General features: G+C 37.8%; 1 protein-coding gene across 2 annotated transcripts; it reads right to left on the reverse strand.

Moving 5' to 3' along the window:
• Window positions 1-1,562: 1,562 nt before the first annotated feature.
• LOC122025290 (single-strand DNA endonuclease 1-like) lies at window positions 1,563-21,394 on the reverse strand. 2 transcript variants are annotated; one of them, XM_042584069.1, is made up of 14 exons: window positions 21,206-21,394; window positions 20,957-21,114; window positions 18,690-18,748; window positions 18,474-18,607; window positions 16,922-16,973; window positions 16,778-16,850; window positions 16,590-16,663; window positions 4,894-4,953; window positions 4,617-4,767; window positions 3,069-3,168; window positions 2,869-2,951; window positions 2,630-2,730; window positions 2,406-2,536; window positions 1,563-2,160 (listed from the first exon to the last, which is right to left on the reverse strand). In XM_042584069.1, exons 1-14 carry the CDS (start codon window positions 21,271-21,273, stop codon window positions 1,794-1,796), a joined length of 1,611 nt encoding a protein of 536 aa, XP_042440003.1. In that variant the 5' UTR covers window positions 21,274-21,394; the 3' UTR covers window positions 1,563-1,793. The 2 variants fall into 2 exon arrangements, with proteins under 2 accessions (XP_042440003.1, XP_042440002.1); XM_042584068.1 differs by having other exon boundaries at window positions 3,069-3,177.
• Window positions 21,395-23,000: the final 1,606 nt, after the last annotated feature.

Consider the following 23,000-nt stretch of genomic DNA (forward strand, 5'->3'; position numbering starts at 1 on the left):
CTGACACGTCACCCGAGTGCCATGTAGGCACTGCAATGTCACCTGGAGCATAAATTTAAGCTCCTCAATGCTCCTCGCGACGATGCAAAGTGCAAAGTGCACCTACAAAGCGCCCATTCCGCACGTGGCGGGTGGCGGGCTCACAGGTGCGAGCACCTGCTCGCCCCTGAGCAGAGAGTACCTGGTACTTTTCTGAGTTAACTCCAATAACTCAACATCATTAATAAGTAAGGAATGCACATCGGAAATTTCCGATGTGGGACTATTCTCCCTTGCATTTCCTTAATGAATAACCAACGTTATTTTGGGCCGACTTTGAACATTAATTTCTCATTCACCCTTAATCGATTTTGAGCAAATTAATAGTCTAAATCTATCTACGCGAAACGTAGATTTCAATTTTGAAGTCAATTACGACTTTCAACAATTGATGGCTTCCGATTTTTCCTCCTCACAATCGTATTGGTCCATTTAGACCCCAATATCCAACAAGTCCAGTTGAGTCTGCGGACCTGATAACTAACGGGAAGACCTAGTAGATCAAAAGGCAAGTCAATTGACTACAAATGGTAAGTGAGGTAAGTCACTCGAGGAGAAAAATCCAGTGAGGACAAGTTCTGGTGGGACTATAGGCATAATCCAGTTTAGATCCATTTGGGAAGTTTAAGTTGAGACCATGATTAGTTCCTAGTTTTGGAAGATAGGATCTAAGTCATAAATTGATCATATTTTTAATGTGCTAACTCTGTTTTGTAAGGTAATTTTTATTTATGGGACTAACGTATTTTACAGGGAATCTAAACTGCAAAGTGGTTAAAAAGGGTTTCAGGCGCCCAGACTTGGTCCGAGCGCCCGGAGGTGATCCAGGCTTCTGGGCAAGGAGGCGAAGCAGCAAGTGACTGACTGAGGTGGTGTACACTGGTTGGCACGTCAAGTCCAGACGCCTGGACTAGTCTGGGCACCCGAAAATAGATGAAATTTTAGAGATTGAATTTCGTCGAGGCACAGCCACATTGTCAGTATTCCAGGCGCTTAGGGGTGGTCCGGGCGCTGGGAGATGGCCTATAAGGACTTTGACAAACAGCTCTAAAACATCACTCGCTTCGACTTTCGGACTCGCGCGCTACTCCGAGAAGACTCCGATGATGAAAGGCTACTTCGACAACCAATACTAAAGCTTATACTCGATACATTTTAGTTTATTATATTGTACTCAAATTATTGTAATCTTTTCAAACATATAGTGATTATCCAACGAAAGTACTCAACGAGTACGGATATTGGAATAGGAATCGTCAAAGGCTCCGAATCAAATAAAAAAAATACTTGTATTAGTGCTTGCTCTTTTTCATTGCGTTTGTTTTAATTCGTGATTTTAGAAAAAGCAATAAACGCTATCCATCCCTCTCTAGCATCTGTTCAATCCTACACGAATGACATTCAAGTGAATAGTATGTTCCCTTTTAGCTGTTATTTTGGTCCCTTCAGAGACATCCAACAAAATGATTATGTTCCATGAAGAGCTCATAGACCAACTAAACAATGAAGTGAGTTCAAACACAATACACAATTGGGCCTCAATAGCTGGGCACATTATGGAATGTTTGAATGTGTATGTATGGGGCAGGGTGAACAATTAGTGCTAAATAAATCTAACTTGTACAGCAGAATGCAAAGCAATATTACAGATGGTCTAATACAGATCTTTTCTGATAGTGTTGATAAAAGACCTAAGCTCTCTTGCCTTCTTCTCGTGTTCAGGAGATGATGCTTCATTTTCTGACTGGCATATGTCAAATTATATCCACATGCAAATCAGTGGACTTTAGGCTTTTGGCAGCCTTAAATGAAGAGGGCAATGGGGAAGGGCTGCAGAGGTCAATGAGCTCAGGGATTACATTTTCAGAATTAGTTTCCAGGAAGCAATTAACGGGTTCAGGTAATGCACGGCTTTCTCGTTCGATGTCAAGCAAAAGGCCTTGAAGCTGGAAGTTGATTTTACTAATGGCGTCTTTGTTCAACTTCCTTGGCTTTCTGGCATTTGCTGCTGGTTCATGGAGCCCATTTGCAGTAGCTTTGGATGACTTTCTCGGCCTTACCGTTTCTTTCTTCACTTCTGCTTTCCTTCCCATGAATTCTGCAAGTTTTTCTGGGCAGGCACTGATCATTAATGGAAAAAGTTAGAAATGATCATGGAGGACAAGTGACAAGGCTTGAAAATATTAATTTGTAATCAAGAAATTTGTTATATTTGTATTTTTCATTATAGACCAGACATTTCACAATGGAGTTACAGAGACCATCCCTGCGTTTTCTCCATATTCTAAAGTTCAGTTTTGGGCTTTCTATTCATGATTTTCTCGCCCACCCCACCCCCACCCTCCCCACAAGGTGAACAACTTTACCTAATAATCAAATCAGCAGGGATAATGGAGTTACAGAGACCATCCCTGCGTTGCCAAGAAACCTCATAATACTCTTGTCCTTGCACTTTTCTCTGCTTTATTATCGCCGATACAGGGCAAGAAACTGGCATCTGTGGAATTTGAAAGTGAATGTGAAACAAACAGTGAGTATACACACGTAGCAGCTACTTCTTAAACAAGGTTTAGTTTGTTTCAAGAGGTGCCTCGTGTAAAGGAATTCTAACTCCCAACCCAGATGATGTCGAACGCAGATTAGCAAACCGCCTAAGATCCCTTTCAGCAATTTTGGGAAGGATATAATGATCTGCAAAATAATAAACCAGTACAAGGATTATTCATGTCCCATGCCCAGTGATTGTTTAAAGCAGTCTGCTCATTGGACAAGCATGAAGATTCATTTGTGGGAATCATTTTGCTGTAGTAAAAGGAAGCTAGGATCAACCTGTTTGATCAGGGCTCCAGCCAAAATACTGTTCACACAAATGCTGGAATTGTGTGCGTTGAAAAGGGATATCTATACAAACCCTGCAACAACAAAAAAAACATCGGGTATGGATACATTAATTGGCATAAGACAGTATAAAATTTCTTCAGTACTTTACGGGATGCAGAAGATAAGCATACAACTGGCTAGTTCTATACCTCCTCACGGCTTCTGAATCAGGTGGATAACATTTAGGTTTTAGGTAAGCATTGATAACTTCAACATATTGGTGGTCGGCTTCCACGTTCTGCCAATTCTCTATGACAACTGAACAGTGAATTTTTTTTTAAAAAAAAAACTCGTACAAAAAAATGCCAATAAAAATGCTGAAATATTAAAGCATATGCCATTTAAGCAAAGTTGAGAAAATGATTAAAAAAACAACTATCCAACAAATAGATCAAAAGAATGAACAAAAGCAATCATGAGACTTGCAATCTGAGAGAGCCACAATCCAGACAAATAAACAAAATTTCATAAACCCCCAATATTTAGAAATGTATGTAGAAGATATTGGCTCAGATCCAACATTTTTTACTACTAGCCTTCTAGTATGTATAATCTTCAACAATTGTTGACAATTCTAGAGTGCGATGTTCAAGAAACAATGACATCCAAATTGCCATCGAATGGTAAACAACCAACTGGCATAGTCAAATTCTTTATCAATTTAGAGGTTCTAGATTAAGATAAAAGCACAAACCTAAGTTCAACTTAAAACTTATATTAATATGATTAATTTACTATTATAATTTACAATGCTTGACGTCTTGACTCGATCATGAATATATGGGATGCTATGCTTCTTCTATAACTGATTCGTGTTTATCTTTGATAGCGTCTAGTTTTTTTTTTCCTTACAAGTTAATGAGCATACATTGGAACTAAAGGTCTCTTAGGGCCACAATTGAACATAGTCTAAAAAACATATATTATGTCGGTCCACTTAGATGAAAGAACTAGCCTAAAATGTTTAAGCTTAAATTATTAGCAGCTCATCCATCAAGTTTATAAAACTCATTAACCCACAACAAAATGTATAACTAAAGTGGGTGCTACATATTAAGCTAGGACTGGAAAATAAATTGAATCACCAATATGACCCAATGCATCTAATGTATAATTCACAAGCACTGTAGGATAGACTATTACTATAGCCTCGTAATGAAGCATTTCTTAAAGACTGGATTTACAATTTGAAGCAAGCATCGTGGTATTTTCCACACATTAGCACCTAATTGAAGGACACTCAGGACAAGAATAAATAAAACAGATAGCCCTAGAATATAGGATAAACTGAAACTTCATAGACACCATAAAATAAATTAAACCACTCTAATGATCATTTCATAAGAAGGGGAGTCTTGGCGCAACGGTAAAGTTGTTGTCATATGACCAAAAGGTCACGGGTTCGAATCCTGGAAACAGCCTCTTGCAAAAAAGCAAGGTAAGGCTGCGTACAATGGATCCTTCCCTGGACTCGCATGGCGGGAGCTTCGTGCACCTGTCCTTTTTTTTTTATTTGAATGATCATTTCATAAGCACCATACGAAAAACAAAAACCTCAGTTCTAGAATAAATAACATTTTTTAATGCTGCAAGATGAAACTTTAAATCTACTCAGATTGATAATGGTAAAATATAATTTCATGATAATATGATTTAGCAAAATTCATTAAGTTCACTGTCCAGACTTTTGTTGTTACCATGTTCATTCTCCTTGTTCACATTACAGCTGTCGTTCTTTCTAATCTTCTTTCCCCTTTGACATCTTCTTTCCATATTCAATGCCACAGAAATAATTTGATGCAAGACAGAGTCATCCCCTAGAGATTTAACAATCCTGCATGCTGATTCCTGCATTCAAAATTTAGATTGTTGGCAGAACATAACTTTGACAAAAGCACATGCTGGATGAAAAGAAAAGAATTTAATTAATTCATCATATTTGAAAATTTTAAATAGGCAATGTATATTACTCACCGGACCAAAGCCATGAATTCCCTGGGAATAATCACAGCCAAGAAGAAGAGCCAAAGAAATCTGAGGATCATAAAGTAGTCAAACACTTTGAACAGGGATCAACAATCAAAATAAAGCAACTGACTTGTCTAGCAATATGAAATACAACATAAAATTAAAAAAAAAATAAAAACTTAGTTGCTGGTCGTTTAAAACACATACATCATGGCAAAGAATTCAAAAACAACCAAACCAATCAATATGAATTAAATATTCAGAAGATTACAATGTGATTATTTTGGTAAGCTGCTTTATATTGAGACGTGTCTTCTAGAATTGGTGAAAAAATCATTTACGCCTCCTTGTTATTCTATTACATCTGTTGAACTTGTACCACTGTTAGCACCTACTGAACTTTCGCATGTGTCAACACCTATTGTACTTTCCAGTTTCCGCACCTGCCGGACTTTCTCGTATGCCAACACCTATTGAACTTTTCCTATTGTCAACCATCTCATCGACCTTGACGCACTTGGATTTCTTCTACAGTTAAGTGTAAGTACCCCGTGGTAGTTTTGATGTGATCAACCAAGTAAAGTTAGGCCATGTTGATATTTAACCCCTGTGTTTAAGTGTGTAGGAACGATTAAAATTTGAGGGATGTCCAAAGACAATCGCCTTACGATTTTTTTTTCTATTTATTTGATAAGTATAGGTTCAATATTTGAGTGCATATTATATGTTTGATTGTCTTAAACTCATTTACCGAATGTTCGTAATATAATTCATAGCATGAGAGAATTTGTGATTGGATCGCAACTAGTGATTATCTCTACATGTGCAATTATGAATATATTGAAATTTCCTTAGTCGTCAAATTGATGCATTCAGACATCATCAATTCTGTAAGACTAGCACGGGTTATACTCCTTGGTTCGGCCAAGCGGCCGTTTTCTCGCGAGAGACATTGGGATGTCGAGAGTTAAACGTGGATGCTGATTATGGTAACTAGTTCATTGAAGTAACTCGCTGTAAAATTTCATATGATTCTCTACATATATATATATATGTGCCTGTGAAGTTCTTACTGCAGCACGAATACAAGTTTCCTTCAACTTGAGGTATACAAGTCATCTTGATTATGGAAACTTATACTTTAACATCTTAAGCAAGCATCTCATTGAGGTGTGGACCCGGGATGATTGAGTATAAATTGAAATGCCCGAAGTGTTTGGATAACCCACAGAGGATTCACCGCTCCATGCGAGGAGACGTATACGCTATGGATACTCGTTAGGATTATTACTCAAAGTCTTTGGCCAAAGCATCACATGTTAAGAGTACGAGACTCTTGTACACATGTACGAGTAATTTGAATCCGCAGAACGAGAAAGTATTACTTAAGCTAGGTGCGACGTAGTCAGCCTAGTGGGGACAAGACACATAGACCATGTCATGAACCAAGTGGATATAAGACGAGTGAAAGGAACGAGACACGACTAACTATAGCTGCTGAATGGTTTAGAATTAATTCTAAAATCAACTATGATTTTCCGGCTAATTGGGGATCATGATATACTACTAGGTGACACTCATAATCGTTCTTTAATTAAGTAGTTAATTATGAACGACCAAGATAAACCGAGAACCTATTGGGTCACACGCACTAAGGAGTCTCTAAAAGACATAAAACAAATTAAAGAATAGGATTCTTAGATCAAGAGATAAATATTTGGTTGGACCATACATAAGACAAATATAGAAATATTTGTCACAATGGAAGTGTGGATGGATCACATCTCTTATAAAAGAGTTGGACCATATTTGGTTTAATCATTAATTAGTCATGAACCAACTTGGTTTAGTTGTGAATCAAACCAAGGGGTCAATAGGCTAATTTTTGGTTAAGGGATAATGGGTTGGATTTGGATTTTGTAATCCAACTCATTAATGAGGGCTAAATATTGATATGGTTGAGAGAAAATTATACACATAAGATCATTAATTGGCTTGTAAGATTTTTAAAAAACCTTAACCCAATTTCTCTTCTCCTCTCCCTCTCCCCTCTCTCTTTCCCGCTGCCAACAAGGGGAAGCCCTTCCCCTTGTTGCCGTGACCACCACAAGGAAGAAATCTCTTCCTTGTGTGCTTCTCTTCCTCTTCCTCTTCCTCTTCCTCTTGATCCCTCTTCTTCGCTCGTGGCTAGTAACTTCTAAAGGAGAGACTTGTACTCAAGGAGTTGTCTTGAAGAACTCGGCATGGATATGAATAGAGCCGAGGTTCGATAACCTCACTACAGTTGATGCCCTTCTCGTTATAGGTCATCCGTAAGGTACACCTAGTGTAAATTTACTTTCCGTAAAAATTTAATTATGCGATCATGTTTGGCATGTTGTATCCTTGTATGCGTGTGGTGCATGTGATGCAACAATTTAGGAATTATTATTGTTTTATTTTCCGTTGCGCATGTTTACGAAACGTAACACAAACCGCATCGGGCATATCCCAACAGTGATATCAGAGCCTGATCGTGCTTCGACATGATCGTAAAATTATTTTATAGTTCGTAATTTGTATTGTAATTAATTTTGGAATTTTTCTGGAATTATTAAGATTTTTCTATTTTTGGAAAGTTTCCTAAATTGTTAGGAAATTCTATTTTTGGAAAGTTCTGATATAATTTCGGAAAATTAAATTTAGAAATATTCTGTTAATTTAGAAATTATCATTTCTGGAATTTTCTGAAATTTTAAGAAATATTCTATTTTTAAAAAATTTCCTAATTTGTTAGGCAATACCAAATATGGAAAGATTCTGAAATTTTTAAAAAGAAAATTCAGGTCATTCATAATTTGTGATGAACTATCCGATGAACAATTTGGAATCGATCATCCCAGAGATGATAAATATGTTCAAGACTATAGAGCCTTCTGTTAAAAGTGAACAGAAAATTGTGATGTTAGTAGGACTCCTCCAAAAAATGTTCTAAGAGGAAGTCAAAACATCAGGCTAAAGGGAAGAGTAAAAAGTCCAAGACAGTAGAATCGGCACAAAAGGGCCCATGCCATCATTGTGGTAAGGTGGGACATTGGCGAAGAAACTGCAAGATCTATCTTGAGTCCGTGAAGAAGAATAAGGCATCCGATGCCCCATCCTCTTTAGGTATTTTCGTTATTGATTGTGATGCTATTTCCTCATACACTTGGATATTGGATATTGGGTGTGACTCGTCAAGGGAGAAACAAGTCTGCGAGTTGGGAATTGAGCAAAGGTTGCTGCAGTTGCCATCGGAACATACTTGTTAAAGCTTCCTAGTGGACTTGTCTTAGAACTAGATAATTGTTATTTTGTTCCAGCATTAATAAAGAACGTTGTTTCTATTTCTTACTTAAATAGAAAAGGTTTCCATTTAACTTTTAGTAACAATGTTGTTATATAACCTTAAATGACATTCTTTATGGCACTGGAACTTTATGCAATGACATCTACGTGTTAGATATATCTAGTGACGTACTCAATATCGAAAAGAGCAATAAACGCGTCTGAATAAATAATCAATTAACCTCTTACTCGTGACATTGTTGTCTTGGCCATATAAGCAAGAAACGTATGCCCGAATTGTAAAAGATTGCAGTTCTCGAATCATTTGAATTAGATACATATGATTCATGTTTAAAAGGCAAGATGACAAAGTTACCTTTTTCTCGAAAAGGGTGAACGAGTTGATGAGTTACTTGGGCTCGTACATACCGATGTATGTGGGTCAATGACAACTCATGCATTAAGAGGTTATAACTACTTCATTATTTTCATTGATGATCACTCTCGTTATAGGTATGGGTATCTAATGAAACACAAGTCTGAAGCCTTCGAAAAATTTAGAGAATTCAGAAGTGAAGTAGAGAAACAACTTGGTAAAAATATTAAAATATTTTGATCCGATCGAGGTGGTGAATATTTAAGCCAAGAGTTTCTAGATTATCTAAAAGATAATGATATATTGTCTCAATGGACTCCGCCTAATACGCCACAACATAATGGTGTATCGGAAAGGCGTAATCGAACCTTGTTAGACATGGTTAGATCAATGATAGATCGTGCAAATCTTCCCAAGACCTTTTGGGGTTATGCACTCATGACAGCTGTTTACATGCTAAACAGAGTCCTGACGAAGGCAATCTCAACTACTCCATATGAGGTATGAACTAGTAAGAAATCCCTCATATCTTATTTGAAGATATGAGGATGTCCTACTTATATGAAGAGGACTATATCAGACAAGTTGGACGCCTAGTCTGATAAGTGTTTATTTATTGGATACCCTAAGGAAACTAAGGGTTACCAATTCTATCACCCCTTGGAACAAAAAATATTTGTTTCAAGGCATGCTACCTTTCTAGAGAAAGAATTTCTCTTACAGAAAGCAAGTGGGAGTATGATTGAACTTGATGAAGTTCAAGAGACTCTAATAAATACTAATGAGATGCCTAGTTAAGAACTATAACCGATTATGACACAACCTCCTCGTATATCAGGTAGGGCACGCAATATTCATGAGAGATATGGATCTCTTGTAAGAAAATCGAATAATGTGTTACTCATTGAGGATGAGTAACCTACGAATTAAGAAGAGCTCTGAATAGTTCAGAAAATGACAAGTAGCTTATAGCCATGAAGTCGGAAATGAATTCCATGTATGAAAACCAAGTTTGGAACTTGGTGGACCCACCTGAAGGCATTACGCATATAGGGTGCAAATGAATTTTCAAGAAGAAAACCGACATGGATGGTAATATTATTACCTACAAGATAAGGTTGGTGGCGAAAGGCTATCGTCAAAGGCAAGACATTGACTATGACGAAACTTTCTCACCTGTAGTCATGCTTAGATCCATTCGGATACTCCTAGCCATATCAGTTCATCATGATTATGAGATATGACAGATGGATGTGAAAATAGCTTTCCTTAATAGAAATCTATTCGAGGATGTGTATATGACACAACCCGAAGGCTTCACATCTGTCAACAAGAATAAAGTATACAAGCTTCAACAGTCCATTTATGGACTAAAGCAAATATCCAGGAGTTGGAATATCTGTTTTGATGAGGCGATCAAACAGTTTGATTTCTCACAAAATCCAGACGAGCCTTGTGTGTATTAAAAGGTTAGTGGGAGTGTAGTTGTATTCTTAATATTATATGTTGATGACATATTTCTTATAAGAAACGATGTACCAGTTCTAAAGTCAATTAAAGTTTGCTTGTCCAATACGTTCTCTATGAAAGACATGGGAGAAGCAACTTACATCCTCAGGATGAAAATCTATAGAGATAGATCGAAAAGGTAGCTTGATCTTTCATAGTCGACATATATAGACAAAGTGCTAAAATGGTTTAGCATGTCTGAATCCAAGAAAGGTTTTATACCTATGAGGCATTGAATTCAACTTTCGAAGTCTATCTGCCCACACACAGAAGACGAGAGGATTTGCATAGTGCGTCCGTAATAGGATCTATCATGTATGTTATATTATGTACAAGACTCGATGTATCATATGCTCTGAGTGTTACGAGCAAATACCAGTCTGATCCAGGAATGGATCATTGGGTGGCTGTCAAGATAATCATTAAGTACTTAAGAAGAAATAAGGAAACCGAAGTCTCGTCAACGATCAAAACATATGTTTCGCCGTTATCATTTGATCAGCGAGATCGTTAGTAGGAAAAAAAATACAACTCGAGAAAATTCCCACTAAAAGGAATCTAGCGGATCCTTTGACAAAGTCTCTACCACAAAGAAAGTTTGAGAGTCACGTCTGTACCTACGGTTTAGGACACCGTGGCGATTGGCTTTGAGTCAAGTAGAAGTATTAGAATTTGAAGAATGTTCTAAGGCAATCATCTTACAATTTTTTTCTATTTATTTGATAAGTATATATTCACTATTTGAGTGCAGATTATATGTTTGATTGTCTTAAACTCATTTACTGAATGTCTGTAATATAATTCATAGTATGAGAGAATTTATGATTGGATCGCAACTAGTGATTATCTCTACATGTGCAATTATGAATATATTGAAATTTCCTTAGTTGTCGAATTCGAACATCATCAATTCTGTAAGACTAGCACGGGTTATACTCCTTGGTTCGGCCAAGCAGGTATTTTCTCACTGGCTGGAGACATTGGGATATAGAGAGTTAAACGTAGATGTTGGTTATGGTAACTAGTTCATTGGAGTAACTCACTGTAAAACTTTATAAGGTTCTCTAAATATATATAGATATGTCTGTAAAATTCTTACTGCAGCACGAGTACAAGTTTCCTTCGACTCGAGGTATACAAGTCATCTTGGTCATGGAGACTACTTTGACATCTTAAGCAAGCATCTCATTGAGGTGTGGACCCAAGATGATTGGGTATAAGTTGAAGTGTCCGAAGCTGTTTGGATAGCCCACAGAGGATTCGCCGCTCCTTGCGAGAAGATATATACCCTATGGTCACTCGTTAGGATTATTACTCAAAGTCTTTGGCCAAAACATCACATGTTAAGAGTGCGAGACTCTTGTACACATATACGAGTAATTTGAATCCACAGAACGAGGAAGTATTACTTAGGCTAGGTGACGTACTCAGCCTAGTGGGGATAAGACACATAGACCATGTCCTGAACCAAGTGGGTATAAGACGAGTGAAAGGAACGAGGCACGACTAACTATAGCTGCTGAAGGGTTTAGAATTAATTCTAAGATCAACTATGATTTTCCGGCTAATTGGGGGTCATGATATATTACTAGGTGTCACTCATGATCGTTCTATAATTAAGTAGTTAATTATGGGCGGTCAAGATAAACCGGGAACCTATTGGGTCACAAGCACTAACGAGTCTCTAAAAGACGTAAAACAAGTTAAAGAATAAGATTCTTAGATCAAAAAATAAATGTTTGGTAGGACCATACATAAGACAAATATATATTTGTCGCAATGGAAGCACGGATAGGCCACATCTCTTATAGAAGAGTTTGACCATATTTGGTTTAATCATGATAGTCATAAACCAACTTAGTTTAGTTGTGAACTAAACCAAGGGGTTAATGAGCTAATTTTTGGTTAAGGGATAATAAGTTGGATTTGAGCTTTCTAATCCAACTCATTAATGAGGACTAGATATTGATATGGTTGAGAGAAGATTATACACATGAGATCATTAATTGGCTTGTAAGGTTTTTAGAAAACCACCACCAACAAGGGGAAAGGCTTGTTGCCGTGACCACCACAAGGACTCTTCCTTGTGTGTTTCTCTTCCTCTTCCTCTTCCTCTTGATCCCTCTTCTTCGCTCGTGGCTAGTTACTTTCGAAGGAGAGGCTTGTACTCAAGGAGTTGTCTTGAAAAGCTCGGTATGGATACGAATAGAGGCGAGGTTCGATAACGTCGCTACGGTTGATGCCCTTCTCGTTATAGGTCATCCGTTATGTACACCTAACGTAAATTTACTTTCCGTAAAAATTTAATTATGCGATCATGTTTGGCATATTGTATCCTTGTATGCGTATGGTTCGTGTGATGTAATAATTTAGGAATTATTATTGCTTTATTTTCCGCTGCGTATGTTTACAAAACGTGTTTTAGCACACACCGCATCAGGCATATCCCAACATTAGGAGCACAGGAAGTCGAGCGAAATACACAGCTAGCGAGAAGGACGACACAGGAGAGAGCCGACGGACTCAGTGCATCCGAGGTACGAGGTGATACGGAAGAGTACGTGAGCGGACAAGGAGGCACACGGCGTTTCCGAGGGACAAGAAGTCGGAGCGGAAGTTTGCTCGAGGGCCAGAAAATAAGTTCGGGTGAGTCCTATTCTGGATAACCGAAATCACCCAAGTAAGCAGAGCCGAAGCAGAAGACCCAAACTAATATGAGCGGAGCCGGAGTGGAAGGACAGGACGAAAAGTCAACAGACTATTAACTTTTCGATTCCAGACGCTTGAACCTAGTCCGGGCGCCCAAAGAAGGTTTTTATCCGAAACACGACGTGGCGCGTTTCGTTGCGACGGGGATAAAAGTTTATCCCCCCGGCGCCTAGAACCCTTCCAGGCGCCCTGACCAGTGGCTATAAATGCAACTCTGGTCCCAAAAGCTAAAACAGAACACTTGTAATCAATTCCTTTCTAGTTTAGCTTTGTAATTGTGTGTTTCAACGTTGTAAGAGGCTACTCCGCCCAGAGGAGAATCTTAGTGCACTTTTCAAGGTCTTGGATTAGCAATCCCCTTATTGCAAACCAAGTAAATTTGATACCTCTTTTTCTTAATTAGTTTCTTAATTCTTTTTATACAAGTGTTAGTTCTATTAAGTTGTAAAGTTCGAGGAAGGTTCGTTTTATTTTATAGGGCAATTCACCGCCTATTGTCGGTCGTCAAAGGGTCCTACAAGTAGTATCAGAGTAAGGTTCGCTTCAAAAGGACTAACCGCCGACCGAAGCAAAATCGATGACCGGATCGAGCATATACCCGCCAACGTTTAAGGAGTTCTCATTCTGGAAATGAAAAATGGAGGTATTTTTTCGAACTGATTTTGATATAATACTTTCTATGAAATTTGGTGTCCCCAAAAGAAAAGATGGAAAAGAACTCGAGGAGCATCTTTGGACTCAGACACAACGCGACAAATTCATAGCAAATGGTAAGGCTGAGTTCCACCAACTGAGTGCTCTTCCTGCTCAAGAACTCGACAAAATCGACAACTACCAATGCGCAAAAGAACTTTGGGAAAAGTTCTTGGAGCTCTACGAAAAACCAAAAGAAGTCGAATCCAACTCCTCGATGGACACCGAGTCGTTGACGGAAGAATCCGAGATTGAAGAATCTGTTGAAACAGCACTCATAGCCGAATATCTACTAGAAGATAAAGAAAGTACCTCGGAAATGAGCATCGATGAAGGGAGAGACACTACAGAAGAAAGCAACAACGAAAGGGGAGCGTCTACCGACGAATATATGATAAGTCAAGTAAGTAAACTTCCTCCAGAGCAATTATTTAAAATTGTGCAAATACTAAGTAAATCATTATATAAAAAGAGAACAAAGTATCTAAAATCAAAGAAAGAATATGCATGCTTAAAAGAAGAATTTCAGAAATTAATAGATGAAAATGTAAAATTAAAAAGATAAAATAGAAATATTAGAAAAGGAAAATTCACATTCAAATTTTTCGCATGCTCCAGAAAGAAATTACAAACATCAAAGGTTTAACTGGTATTTTAAGGGTAATATTAGGAAAATATCACAAAAATACATTCCTATTAAATTTTTTATTAATCCTGTAGGAAGGAATCTATTTTTGGTTCCAAAATCATATTTAGATTAATTAATTTTTTTTGTTTTCAAACAGAAAGTTAAATATTTAATTTCTTTAAAAGGCTTTGCCTAGAAAGTGTTGTTGCTCCAATATCCAAGAAGGCATAGTGTCTCGCCACAGCCTGTAGCCAATTATTGAAATAAATATTTAATTGACTAATTGTCAAGCAATTAGTTATTATAAAAATATTTTCAAATGTTTGTCAAAAATTTTGATAGAAACTATTTAAAACTTTATCACTTAACTGTAAGAAAATTATCTGAATGTTAATTTTTTTTAGAATTTTTTTTTAACGATAATTTCAACTTTATATGAAATTTTTTTGCCTTAAATATGTTTTAAAAAAAATTGAAGCTTATACTTTAATATTTTTTTTGTCCCTTAAACTTTTTATGATTGATAAGTTAGAATCTTTTTAATGTACCCCATTTTTAATGTGATCAAAAGGGGAAATAGTAAAGATTAAGTCTAGGGGAAGGGTGGTACAATTTTTTAATTTTTGTACTTGCAAAAATTTTATAACTGCTATTCTTGTGGTTTACCCTAACTTAACTTGGGTTTGCTCACATCAAAAAGAGGGAGATTGTAAGTACCCCGTGGTAGTTTTGATGTTATCAACCAAGTAAAGTTAGGTTCTGTTGGTATTTAACTAAGTGTGCAAGAACTTAGGAGCACAAGAAGTCGAGTGAAAGGCGCAGCTAGCGAGAAGGAGAAGAACTGCATGGGAGAGAGCCGACGGGTTCGGTGCGTCCGAGTTACGAGGTGCTACGGAAGAGTACACGGGCGGACGAGAAAGAGGAGCGCGGCGTTTCCGAGGGATGAGAAGGCGGAGCAGAAGTTTGCTCGAGGGCCGAAAAATGGGTTTGGGTGAGCCATATTCCAGATGGCCGAAATCACTCAAGCAAGCAGAGCCGAAGCAGAAGACCTGGACCAATGCAAGCGGAACCGGAGCGGAAGGCCGAGACAAAAAGTCAACAGAATGTTGACTTTCCGATTCCGAGAGCCCGGAACCCTTCTGGGCGCCCAAAGCAAGTTTTTATTCGGAACGTGACGTGGCGCGTTCCGTTGCGACGGGGATAAAAGTTTATCCCCAAGTGCCTGGAACCCTTCCAGACGCCCTGGTCTCAAAAACTAAAACAGAACACTTGTAATTAATTCCTTTCTTGTTTAGCTTTGTAATTATATGCGTCAACGTTGTAAGAGGCTACTCTACCCAGAGGAGAATCTTAGTGCGCTTTTCAAGGTCTTGGATTAGCAATTACCTGATTGCAAACTAAGTAAATTCGATGTCTCTTTTTCTTAATTAGTTTCTTAATTCTTTTTATGCAAGTGTTAGTTCTATTAAGCTGTAAAGTTCGAGGAATGTTCGTTTTATTTTACAGGACAATTCACCCGCCTCTTGCCGGCCGCCAAAGGGTCCTACATTAAATATTGGTTAACTTTTACCTACTTGACATAATCAACAAGCATATTGCTCAAGCATTAAAACAAACTCTTGGTCAATTTGACAATGACCAAATTTTTAGATTATTCATTCAAACTGTGTGTGTGTGTGTGTATATATATATAAACATGAGTTTTATTCTTATAGTTAACTTTTATCTCTTGATATAAGTATATAAAAATCCTTGTCCCAAGAGGAAAATAGCTCTGTATCTATAAGACCAACGGCTAATAGATTCCATTCATATTCAGCAAGAATGCTAAAGGTAAAAGTGCCACACCCCAAACACCAAGGAGTGTGCATGGAAAGTGATGTCTAGAAGAATCTCAGGTTAAGCATGCTGTGTCCACCACATTTTACTGGCATACAAATTTGCACAGGATGGGGCATCCATACTTTGATTGATCAACCTATCTTTTTCAAGTAATAGTACCAACTAGAAGATAAAATAATAGGACCTTTTTTTGAAAACTTAATGCCTCTAATCCGAATAGGACATTGATGAAAATTTTCTAAAAAAGTAAAGTGTTCCCATGAGGATGAACACTGATCCTTCTTTGAAAGACTAGAGGGTATTCTAAACTCAGATGTGTCGCAAGAATTGATGGCAATGACAGTCAAGTGACTTCTGGCCTGCTAATGGTTGTCCAGTGAGGTTTGGCCTCTGAAACATGAGGGTCCAACCTGCCCTTTGATTTCATATACATTAAATTACAGAAGATAAAGCAGAAAATTAGCTTTGGTATGATGCGGTAAGTTTTATGAGTGAATTTTTATATTTAATTAATCTTTCAGAAAATATTAATCAACAACATATTGACACAGAAAGAACAACCAGCAAAAATACAACACTGAGGTTAGCTAATGATCCTATCAATCATATGAAGAATTAAGAAACCTGAACAAAACTTACCAATGAATTCCTTCCAAATCCAAGTTTTTGCTCTATGTCTTTCATTTCATAGCAGATTACATAGCCAGTCTCTCCTAAGTTCATAGAAGGAACTTTAGATAACTTTGTAAAGCTAAAAAAGAACACGTGTTAAATTTCTTTGATGTTTAACTGAGAATGTACTTTCTTTCCCTAGATCACGAGCTTACCAAGAAAAATATCTCTATATACTGTCCTAGCTCCAAAGAGGAAAATATCAGAGTCTGAACTGAAGCATCCATCCTGACAACAGAAAGAGTATTTTACAGCAATTCCTAGATTGTTCCAAATATATGAAGACAGTTTTAGCTTACACATAAATATTCCATGTTGAGAGATGCACATTGCGCTTCTGCTTCCTCTAGCCTTGTTCACAATAAGAATATTCATGAAATAAGTAGAAAATTACTTTGCAAAGTGAGCAGCAAGCCTCTCCCTGATTTTGAGGTATCACATTAAGCTCTAGGACCATATTAACAGTCTCAACACCAAGGTATCAAATTTTGAGATATGCCACCCAGCACGAATGATAGAGATCACATTATGATCCCCCAAAACTTGTCGGCACAAGGTAAATTACCCTATACCACACATGCAACGTGGTTATTCCCTCAGTTGTTCATGCGTGAGAAGTCACCAAATTTGATCATTTTGGGGGAGGAGAATAGGAGTTAATGTATAATGGAGCCTCAAAGCTTAAGAGATAGTGCCATGCTATCAGCAACAACGGACAACAATGTGGAGGGGTCGGGCATCGAAGACAACAACAAATTAGAGGCAATGCGTGAACAAATCAATTAAGAAAATACAAAGAAGACCATGTTGTCATCACAATCATGGTTTTGGAGACCACAGTCATTGGTGTCGCAGTTGGGTGGAATTAAATGTTTGTGTTGCCAATGAGTTGCAATTGTTGTGAATGTTAGTGCAATTGACCTTGGGTCAAAGTTGATCAAACTCGGTTTGGGTTTCAATATTTGATGGTTAAGCGAGACACCAATCAAAAGGGGAGATTGTTAATGCAATCAACCTTGGGTTAAGGTTGATGAAGCTTGGTTTGATTAATATGTTTGATGGCTAAGTGATACGTCAAGTCAAGGTTGACTGGATATTTGATAGTGGAGAAGTCCAACTGGATCACGGTTGATCGAACACTTGACAATTGAAAGTTTAATAGGGAGTTGACATGTGTGGAGATGTCCAAGTAGGTCACGGTTGACGAAACACTTGACAGTTGGAAATCCAATAGGGAGTTGCCGTGTGTGGAGAAGTCTAAGTGGGTCTCGGTTAACTCACACTTAGCAATCGGAAGTCCAACATAGAGTTGACATGAACGGTGAAGTTTTAATAGGTCATGGAGGATCGGATGTTAGGCATGAGAGGAAAAGGCCTAACACCCAATAGTCGATTGATCATACCGCAACCCCCTTAATTCCTAAATTCATGATTTAAGATTCAACAGTGCAAAGCTATACTAAAACACGTTCTGTTGAGTTTTGGACTGAAAAACACTACTGCAGAAAATAATATTTATAATAGATAGTGTTCATGTAGTCAATTGTTGTAGTGTTTATGGCTAAATTGATATTGTTCGCATAGTTGACTTACAATGCTATATACATTGTTCACAACAATCGACTGATATTGTTCATATAATCGCCTGATACATTGTTTATAGGGCTGAAAATACTATTCACATCAAATTCTCTTATGCCAAGAGACTTCATGTCTCCGGAACTTCCTTGTAAGATTAATACAGGTCAACCTCGACCGTGTCACTAAGGGCAACAACACTTGATATTTAATATATTGGCTTCAAATAGATATCATTATAGAAAATAAAGAGAAACAAGGAAAGAGAATTACCCATCTAAGAAAGGTATCCCAAGTGTTGTTCCAAGAAATTTTGCTTCTTTTATCATACATGAAAATTCTGAACCCTTGTTTCTACATATAGAAATTGATGAAGTTGCATTGGAGTTTGCATCCTCTTGCATGACCTGATGCATCAAATTTCCTACCTTTAATATATAATGAATAGCTAATTCTGCAAGAAAGAAAGAGGATTCTAAGAGAAAGAACCTTATGAAAGCCTAACCGGCTCCTATAAGTGGATAGTTTCATTGAAGGAATTGCTCCATCTAAAAATGCAAATACAGATCAGTAGCAGCACAGCCATGGATGGTTTATTCACATTGTAATACAGATAGTACTGAAAGTAAAAGAATGTTATTAGTACTGTCTAAATAGAGTGGAGGTGATACATTTAGAATGTGCATTTTGGACGAGGCTATGTTAGCAAACAGTCAGAACATTTGCTCTCACTTCATCCGATTACTAACTGTCACAATTGGTATCATTTTAGTTACCCTATCGAAGTTTACTAAACAGCATACAGGCTCAATTGTGGCGCACACACTAAGGCCAATGACTATAACATATGAGCGTGAGAACTAAGGTTTTTAAATGTCGCATATAGATGCATATCAGGTCATTGGTCACCACGAATAGGCATGAGTCCTAAGGCTTCAACTGCCTCATCAGGCACATGCACTGAGGCCAAACGACCATTGTGTACCGGCACAAGCATGGAGGCTTTATAATCACATCAAGTGTGTGTATCAAAGCCAAACAATCACTTGTATTGGCATGAGCACTAAGGCTTTAGCTATCACGTAAAACACACACCGAGGCTAATGACCGCCATGTACAAGCATACATGCTAAGGCTTCAAGAAACAGGTGAATGATGCCAAGAACTCAACCATGGATACCATGACATAGAGAATTCCAAGTCCACAATCTAGATGCATTAACTTGACATGGAATCCAAGGCACCCACTTTTACACTTACACGATGCGATCTTAATCACAGTAAGAGCTAATTTTGGGGGTATTTAATTTGGATAAATGAATTAATTAATTTTCATAGTTCAGTTTGCAACTCAATCTCGAAAAATTATTTTAATTTTTTAGTCGATTTTACACATAATGATCTCACAAGAATTGACATTTATACATACCAGAGTTAGCATTTGTGCATAGACTAACCCTCTGTTATTAGAATAGTTTTGGATATTAATTTTCAATCTGTTATACTGGGTATATTATAATTATGCTCGGGCAAGCCGACGACCTATGGGAACATCCACTCACTCCAGTACAAGCTATGTGAACATCTACTACTGAGAACATATCCTCTCTGGTATATGCTACAGGAACATCTTCAACTAGGAACATCCCCTCACTCCAATGCAAGCTATGGGAACATCCCTTACTCCAATACATGTTACGGGAACATCCTCGATCGGGAACATCCCCTCACTCTAATGCAGGCTATGGGAACATCCCTTCACTCTAGTACATGATCTGGGAACTTCCCAACCAAGTACATCCCCACAAAGCCAAACCCGTCTACAGGAACATCTCGACTGAAAACATCCTCTCACTCCAGTGCAAACTATAAAAACATCCCTGACTGAGAACACCCCTCACTCTCATATTTGCTATGTGAACATCCCCTCACTCCAGTACGTACCATGGGAACATCCCTACAGAGGCGATGCATTATGGGAACATCCTCGACTAGAACATCCCCACAGAGCCAAACCCCTCCAAGACGGGCAATCTATCTCCTCCGATCGTTTCTGACAATCGTAGCTGACATAGTGGTGACTGTCAGTAACCGCCACTGGGCACGGCCAGGTGGCAATCGACAAGGCCTGCGGCGGACGGTAGAGTGATGACCAGCATCCAAAGCTTCGTCATTCAATAGGGCCTGCAGTGGACGGTCCAGCGATGACAAGCATTCAGAGCTCCATCATTCGAGCCATCAGTAGGCCTAAGTGGAAGCTCACATTGACACCTGGAAAGTTGGGTCTTAAAGGATAGGTGGTTGGGAGAATCGGATACACTTACCTACACATGTGCATACTCTCTCTCATTTCCTCAGTTGAAGACTAACTTGAGCGTTGGAGGCATCACGCCGATCATCGTCGGCGCCCTTTAACTCGTTGATTGGTTCGGTGGATGTAGCAAAAGGCGAAGCAAGTGGGATTTTAGCTCTACCAGTCAAAACCCAAAGGGGGTGCACTAGCTACATCACAATCCATTCAATATACTAGTTTATGATGATCTATCATGAAATAGTCGTTCATATCCCTGTTCAACCAATTAGTCATGAAAACCAATTTCTAACAATTTATTGCAAGACCCTAAAAGAAAATGAAGTGGCATCTGTGCATTACAATGAGCAGGGTAAGCTGTCTACTGACCCCAGAGAGAGCCAAAAAAGAAAAGACATAGCAATCAATTATACAGAACCAAGAAAATGTCGGGAATCCAAAGGACCTGCAACTATAATGAGGCTACAGTTGAGGGCGATTAGGGCTCTAAGGCGATGGAAGAGGTTTTTTAGATAAACCTTCTCCTTAATGCCCGCCGGAGTGCGGCCGGAGTTCTGCAACTGAACAAGCCAGCAGGAAAGATCCACACACAACTTCTTGTTCCTTCACATCAAAAGTAAAACCATTTTTTTAAGAAATCCAGCAACGGCAGGTAAGAACACGAGAACGAGAATGGATTGAAGACGTAACGCACTGGAGATGATGAAGCGGTAGGATTTTCTTGCACGATTCCAAGATGTCCCACAAGTTCTTCACGCCCATATCGCATCGATTGGGGGAAGGAGAAGAGAAGAAAGCAGATGGATCTGTTCGATGGGGAGGGAAATCTCTATGAGTTCAAAAGAGGGGAAAACCCTACCGTTACCGAACGATGCCAGTGTTGTGACATTTGTCTCAGAGCAGGTGATTTATCATTTTTTAAAAAACATCTTTATTATATTTCTTTTCGCCTTGATTTGTTATAAAATATTTTTTTTTTTTGTCAAAATTATTAATCATCAATTTGAAAACATAGCTTAAATTAATTAAGGGGGCACGGATGAATCATGTCAGAGCCTGGAGTCTTAATTTTAATAAATTAATAAATATTTTTTTAATAAAGGATTAATCTAAAAGTATTAATCTAATAAGATGTTTTAAAAAAAGTTATTAATTTATCTTAATAAATTTTGAGATTAATCGGTTGAAAATAAGGAAGATAAAATAGATGGAAATCATCATTATGTAAATTATTATTTGGTTAGTCACCTAGTCAATGTTTGGTTGTCAAATTAATTTCTTTTGGTAAGTTTATCAGTTATTAATTGGTGTCACATCAGCCATTAATTACGTGTCATTATTTTGACTATAATACAATTAATATTTGGCTGACAACGACTAAATAATCATTTCATCTCTTATAAAATGATAGTTGTATCTCTCATTGGATGAATTAAGAAATTCTATTTTTATATTCTCTATTTTCTAAAAAAAAAGGCTAAGCATCTCCTTCTCCACGTTTCTTATTCTCAAACAAGAAGGACAATCTTCCCTTCTTGTGAGAGAAGTATTTTATTCCTCTTTGTAATACTCTCCTTGTAACATATCTTATGAATACAAGAGTGAGTTTTTTAAGAGCGGTGCTTCATCTCATACAATCTGAATCACTGTCAATTTTCAACATGGTATCAGAGCAAATTGATCGATTCCGATAGGACGTTGCAAGCTTATTCTGGGCACTAGTTCGATCAACCTTGACGAACATTTATACGTTGTACAAATATGGGAGATTTGCAAGCAAGTTCAGCATAACCTTATATTTTTTCATCTATGATTCTCAATTCATCTAATTACTTCTCTTGGGCCACTCATATTAAGAGATCTTTAAACTCAAGGAAGCTTTTGAAGTATATTACAAATGATCCTCCTGCAGAGTCGGACCTTTCTTTCGAAGCTTGGAAAGAGAAGGATGATGAAGTATTTATTCTCCTATCAAATTCTATGGACAAAACTCATAGAACAATGGTCACTTGTGCCCCAACGTCGAAGGTCCTTTGGAAACAAACGAGTAATTTGTATGGACAAGAATCAAATCTGGGAAAGATCTTCGAAATTAAAAAAAAAAATTGTAGATATCAAAAAGGAAGAAAAAATTCTTTCCCAACTATTTGGTGACTACGAAGATCTATGGAATGAATATAATACTTTGAGGCTGATTACAACCGACTTCAAAGTTTTACAACAACAAAGAGAGGAAGATATGATATTTGGCCTTCTTATGTCGTTAGAAGAAACTTATGCTCCTCTACGTCAAGAGATTCTGAGGATGAAAAGTTTTCCTCCCTATCAAGAGGTCAGGGCTATGATTCAAAGAGCTGCAACAAGCATGAGACTTGAAGCCTCACAATCAAAGGGTCATGACTTCAATATAGACCTCGAAGAACAAAAGGCGAATAAAGTCCAAGAATCTAAAGTTGTGTGTGGATACTGCAAGAAGCCGAATCACACAA

The sequence above is a fragment of the Zingiber officinale genome, chromosome 9B, assembly GCF_018446385.1.
Source record: "Zingiber officinale cultivar Zhangliang chromosome 9B, Zo_v1.1, whole genome shotgun sequence".
Lineage (NCBI taxonomy): Eukaryota > Viridiplantae > Streptophyta > Magnoliopsida > Zingiberales > Zingiberaceae > Zingiber > Zingiber officinale.

Coding starts and splice junctions, on each gene's coding strand:
- LOC122025290 (XM_042584068.1), bottom strand. CDS start 21,273: ATGGGCGTGAAGAACTTGTGGGACATCTTGGAATCGTGCAAGAAAATC. Junction 4,954..16,589: donor GATTTGGAAGGAATTCATTG/GTAAGTTTTGTT, acceptor TATGATCCTCAG/ATTTCTTTGGCTCTTCTTCT. Junction 4,768..4,893: donor GAATTCATGGCTTTGGTCCG/GTGAGTAATATA, acceptor TTTTGAATGCAG/GAATCAGCATGCAGGATTGT.